The sequence below is a fragment of the Verticillium alfalfae genome, genomic scaffold, assembly GCF_000150825.1.
Source record: "Verticillium alfalfae VaMs.102 supercont1.5 genomic scaffold, whole genome shotgun sequence".
In the NCBI taxonomy this organism is placed as follows: Eukaryota; Fungi; Ascomycota; class Sordariomycetes; order Glomerellales; family Plectosphaerellaceae; genus Verticillium; species Verticillium alfalfae.
Window position 1 is genome coordinate 862,699 of NW_003315034.1, and position 5,533 is coordinate 868,231.

A 5,533-nucleotide genomic window follows, 5' to 3' on the forward strand; every position below is an offset into this window, starting at 1 on the left:
ACATATCGGTGCAGCCGTTATGGGATGCCGCATGAATGATAAATGGTCAATATCGAAGTCAGCGATGAGGAGACATTTCGGGTATACTCTGATTCTTGCAGAGGGCCACGAATGCTGGTGGGGTGGTGTGTTGTTGTGCTGCGCAAGGGTTCCCATGGCCGCCCAACGGCTCGCTCGTCAGGCAGTCCGCCGTCGATTATCGAAGCAGGCAGGGCAGATCGTAGCAGGAGGGAGCACTGCACTCGGCACCTGGTGTTTGGTTCGGTGGAACAACGCCTTCACACGAACACCAGGAAACGGGGAGACGGCATGTGACGACAGCGGCGCAGCAATCCGGCTGGCGACAGGAATCCGGCTGGCTCCATTCACAAGCCGTATCTGTCGACCAAAGGTAACGAAAGTGAGTTTGATAAGGGGGGCTTGCTGATCGACCTGTCGTGATGCGTCAAGTGGGATCGGCCTGTTTGAAACGAGGAGGGGTGGAAAGACGGGCTGCTGTGGTGCGCCCAATCGAGCCAGTTGAAGGGCAGGCTGGTGGATTGCATTGCTGGCGGCCAGGAACCCCCTTGAGCCGCCAGCCATCTGTCGCATCGACGTACATGTACGCCCGCATCGTTGGGGGGACTGTTTGGGCATCGTTGTGATGGACGACTGAGGCCGATAGCGTTGAGGTAGTTAAAGTGCTGGGCGGGATACGAAGCGTGAGGCGCTCTGCCAGGGAATGGCAGGGGCGCATCCTACAGTGGTTTGGCGGGGATGAAGGCACTGTCAGAGGACCACGTCCAGCATGCAGCTAGAGGGTACCTGACAAGTTACTTCTCACAGTGCCATCTCGTGCGGAATCTCGTCTTGCATCCAAGGACCACGCCACGCTGGCCGGGGTCTAGGTTGATGAGCAGGAGCACTAACCTCCTTCGAGATGTGCCTTCGAGATGTGGTCGAAGGCCCTGGCAATTGTCGAGTTACAGATTGGGCGACCGCTACTGTACCCAAGGTATCTTACCTTACTTGTACATGCGGAGTTGCTTGATCGCAGCCTTCCATCCGACGATCAAGGGATGGATGCGTGAAGCGGCAGGGCAGGCGGGCGACCTGATTTGCGCTTGCTCCGCATGCTCTCGTACGAAGCTTTTCTTTGACAGGCAAGCAGGCGGAATCTCGACCGCCAGGCAGATGGAACGTCTGGCCAGTAGGGCGAGGCCGGTCGAGGCAAGTCCTCGGGAAGGCCGCAGATCCATTCCCCTCAGGCAGGACCAAGACTCGTCACGGGAACTCAGGAGGCACGTCTGAGAGGCCGAGGAAGACAAAGCACGACGAGATCTCCTCCCCCATTCGCCATTGGACATGCATACTCATTCATCCATCCCCCTGATCCTGACACCCCTCGCTCGCTCGTGGAAGCAGGAGGCCTGTGCTTCGCTTCGGGGGTTTGGGCACTGGTAGGGTTCTCAGGGCTAAACGATCCGATCAGCAACATGCAGGCCCTTTGTATTGGCCGCCGCTGTGACGATGCTTACCACATACATACGAAAATGAAGACGTGAAAAATCAAAAGGAAGAAGACGAGAGAGGGAGTGTCGGCCAGAGGAGAAGGAAGGCTTGGCAGTGCAATGCTGGGTCCATCGAGGACAGCATACGAGGAGATGGCACGAGGACAGGGGCTGTCCACCCGAGTCGCTGCTGTGGACAAGAACTACAGCGGGCAGAGTTGAGCCCAAAAAAAAAAAAAGAGGCCAGAGGCTCGTCCACCAGCAACGAAACGGCTGTCACTAGGCCTAACCGAGTCATCCAGGCCCCTCTCAGACTTGGCGCCACGAATGCCAAGGCTTGTTCACTCCACATCCGCGCCGGTCGCCAATGGACGCCCCCTCCATCTCTCTTGTCTCCTCGATTCCCCCTCCTACTGTGTGTCCCGCCTCATCCCATTACCCATCGCCAATCCCATGCCCTTGACTCTGCCTGCCTTTGCCTGCCCGTCCTAGCCACCCACCACCCTCTATCCTCTCATCCAGCCTACCTACCTTACCTAGGTAGGTACCTATCCTTCCCAAGCCTCCAAGCCTTCCACAACCCCATGCTTCCCCCCCTGTCGTTCGTTGGCTGTCGAGGCTACGGTATCCGCCTCATTCATCGCCCGACAACACTTCCTCCCGCCCACCACCACCTGGCCAGCGCTCAGCACCTAGGTCATCCCTAGTAAACGCCTCCTCCTCCCCCTCCCCCCCCGTACATTGCCTCGAAAGCTAAGGCACCTTGCCCTGTACACACGCTACTCAGCGCCCTGACACGCTCTGTCTTGTCCCCTCCTCGTGTCCAATCCATCTTTACCCTCCTTTTTTTCCGGCATCCTCCTCCACTTTATTCCTGACCTACCCATCTTGTCGACCTTACCTAAAGGATCTCGCCCGCTTGCGGCACATCACATCCCCTACAACTCCCCTCCCCAACCCAACCACCCGCCGACGACCTCAACTCTTCGCAGTGTCGCTTTTTTTCTTTTCTTTTCGATAGCACTGACACGGTTCACTGAGACTTCGTGGTACTTTGTCCTGGGGACCGGCGACAAGACGCTCGTGTTTGCCAACATCAAATCGCATTCCTCGCACTCTCCGTCGTTGCGATCGACCTGCTCACGAAGTTACTATGCTGTGGTTCTCCCTCGACTTTTGATCGACACGACACTGGCTTCTGAAGAACACCCCGCGCTTCTCTTGAGGGGAGAGCAGGTGCCCTACCGAACGAACGACATCACTCGACCTTTCGAGACGGTTCACAATATCAACCTCTCGCCGCCATACTCTCACAACTGAACCAGGCGACACCCCTTATCTCGCAGCCCCCATCCCGACAATGGTAGATGATTCAGCCTTGGCCGCTGCGGCGGCCATTGTGCAGTCGTTTGCCGCCGACGGAAGCACCCCCATGTCTCTTCCCTTCCGGAAGGACACGACGAGAATCGAGCTGCCCGGCCGCGACACACCCGCCAAGCGCAGCCTCGAGCTCGAACTCGCCAAACTCGCCCAGAGGATCGATAAGCTTGAGAACCGCGCCCACTCGGCTCCCACAGCCTTTCCAGAGACCCCCAACGAGGTCAACGACTCTCTCTTCGGAGATGACCCGACTGGCACGTTCCCCTCCCTCGGCGGCCGAGTTGTGTCGCGGCCCCCGTTGCAACGAGAAGGTACACAGGCTGATTCTGGGAGTGCAGGCAGCCCGCTGACTGACGAAGCTCTCGAGAGCCTCCAAGAGAAGGTACTAGACCAGGAAAAGGGTATTTCCAGCGCCAGGGAAGAGATCACCAGCGTCAGCGCCCAGCTGCTCGAACAGAAGGAACTGCAAGAGCAGGCGTTCTCTAGGATCGAACAGGACCGCGTCGCTAGGCTCGAGCGCGAACTATGGAAACACCAAAAGGCCAACGAGGCCTTCCAGAAGGCTCTCCGAGAAATCGGCGAGATTGTCACTGCCGTTGCTCGTGGTGACCTCTCCAAGAAGGTCCGCATGAACTCTGTCGAGATGGACCCCGAAATTACGACCTTCAAGAGGACAATCAACACCATGATGGACCAGCTTCAAGTCTTCTCCAGCGAAGTGTCTCGCGTCGCCCGTGAAGTCGGCACCGAAGGTCTGCTCGGTGGCCAGGCCCGCATCGAGGGTGTCGACGGCACCTGGAAGGAGCTTACAGACAATGGTGCGCTCGGCCAGACCAGTCTCGCGGAAGAACTACCCTTGCTAACGATGCCGCAGTCAACGTTATGGCCCAGAACCTTACCGACCAAGGTAAACACCCCTCCCTCTCTCTCTTTTCACTTCTGCTGTAGACCCTCATGGCTGACCTGCTTCTTCAGTGCGCGAAATCGCGTCTGTCACTACAGCCGTCGCCTATGGTGACCTAACCAAGAAGATTGAACGTCCCGCGCGTGGAGAGATCTTGCAGTTGCAACAAACCATCAACACCATGGTGGACCAGCTGCGAACCTTTGCCTCAGAGGTTACGCGTGTCGCTCGCGATGTCGGAACGGAGGGTATGCTGGGTGGCCAGGCTGATGTTGAAGGCGTCAAGGGCATGTGGAACGAACTCACGGTCAACGTCAACGCCATGGCGAATAATCTCACGACGCAAGTGCGAGACATCATCGAAGTCACGACGGCTGTAGCCAAGGGTGATCTCACGCAAAAGGTTCAGGCCGACTGCAGGGGTGAAATCTTTGAGCTCAAATCCACAATCAACTCCATGGTCGACCAACTGCAGCAGTTTGCTCGCGAGGTCACCAAGATCGCGAGAGAGGTCGGCACCGAAGGACGACTGGGTGGACAGGCTACTGTGCACGATGTTGAGGGCACCTGGAAGGATCTCACCGAGAACGTCAACGGCATGGCCATGAACCTGACAACTCAGGTGCGAGAGATCGCCAGAATCACGACAGCCGTCGCCAAGGGCGATCTTACCAAGAAGATCGGCGTGCCTGCTCAGGGTGAGATCCTTGATCTCAAGAACACAATCAACACCATGGTGGACCGCCTCGGCACCTTTGCCTTCGAGGTCAGCAAGGTCGCTCGTGAGGTCGGCACAGATGGTACGCTCGGTGGACAGGCGCAGGTCAACAACGTCGAGGGTAAATGGAAGGACCTCACAGAGAACGTCAACACGATGGCGTCCAACCTGACATTACAGGTATGTCGAATACAACCCGATGTTGGTTCTCGCCCACCTGCTAACATGTGCAAAGGTCCGAGGTATTTCTACCGTCACACAGGCTATCGCGAATGGCAGGATGAGTCAAAAGATTGAAGTCGAGGCTTCGGGAGAGTTCCTGGTCCTCAAGGAGACGATCAACAACATGGTTGATCGTCTTTCCAATTTCTGCAACGAAGTTCAACGAGTCGCTCGAGATGTCGGTGTCGACGGCAAGATGGGAGCCCAAGCCGACGTGGCTGGACTCAACGGTCGCTGGAAGGAGATCACTTCGGACGTCAACACCATGGCTAGCAACTTGGTAGGCACCTCCACCGTCCTGCAGGTCTCCCCTACCATGGCTGAACTAACATGCGCAGACTACACAAGTGCGAGCCTTCTCCGACATTACGAACCTTGCTACCGACGGTGATTTCACAAAACTAGTCGAAGTTGAGGCGTCCGGTGAAATGGACGAGCTCAAGCGCAAGATTAACCAGATGGTGTCCAACTTGCGAGACAGTATCCAAAGAAACACCCAGGCAAGGGAAGCTGCAGAGCTCGCCAACAAGACAAAGTCGGAGTTCCTCGCCAACATGTCGCACGAGATTCGAACGCCCATGAACGGCATCATCGGCATGACCCAGCTGACCTTGGACACTGACCTGACGCAATACCAGCGTGAAATGCTGAATATCGTCAACAGTTTGGCTAATAGTTTGTTGACTATTATCGACGACATTTTGGATCTGTCCAAGATCGAGGCGAGGAGGATGGTCATTGAAGAGATTCCCTACACACTCCGCGGCACCGTCTTCAACGCCCTGAAGACCCTAGCAGTGAAGGCCAACGAAAAGGAAT

General features: G+C 56.8%; 1 protein-coding gene across 1 annotated transcript in view; it reads left to right on the forward strand.

Annotated features, from left to right (window-relative positions):
* Window positions 1-2,850: 2,850 nt before the first annotated feature.
* VDBG_04587 (signal transduction histidine-protein kinase barA) overlaps window positions 2,851-5,533 on the forward strand; it is a gene marked incomplete at both ends in the record, with an annotated part of 5,325 nt that continues 2,642 nt past the window's right edge. The window contains 3 exons of the mRNA XM_003004935.1: window positions 2,851-3,688; window positions 4,053-4,672; window positions 5,053-5,511. Coding sequence (XP_003004981.1) covers window positions 2,851-3,688; window positions 4,053-4,672; window positions 5,053-5,511 — 1,917 coding nt within the window. The remainder of the gene's footprint in view (window positions 3,689-4,052; window positions 4,673-5,052; window positions 5,512-5,533) is intronic.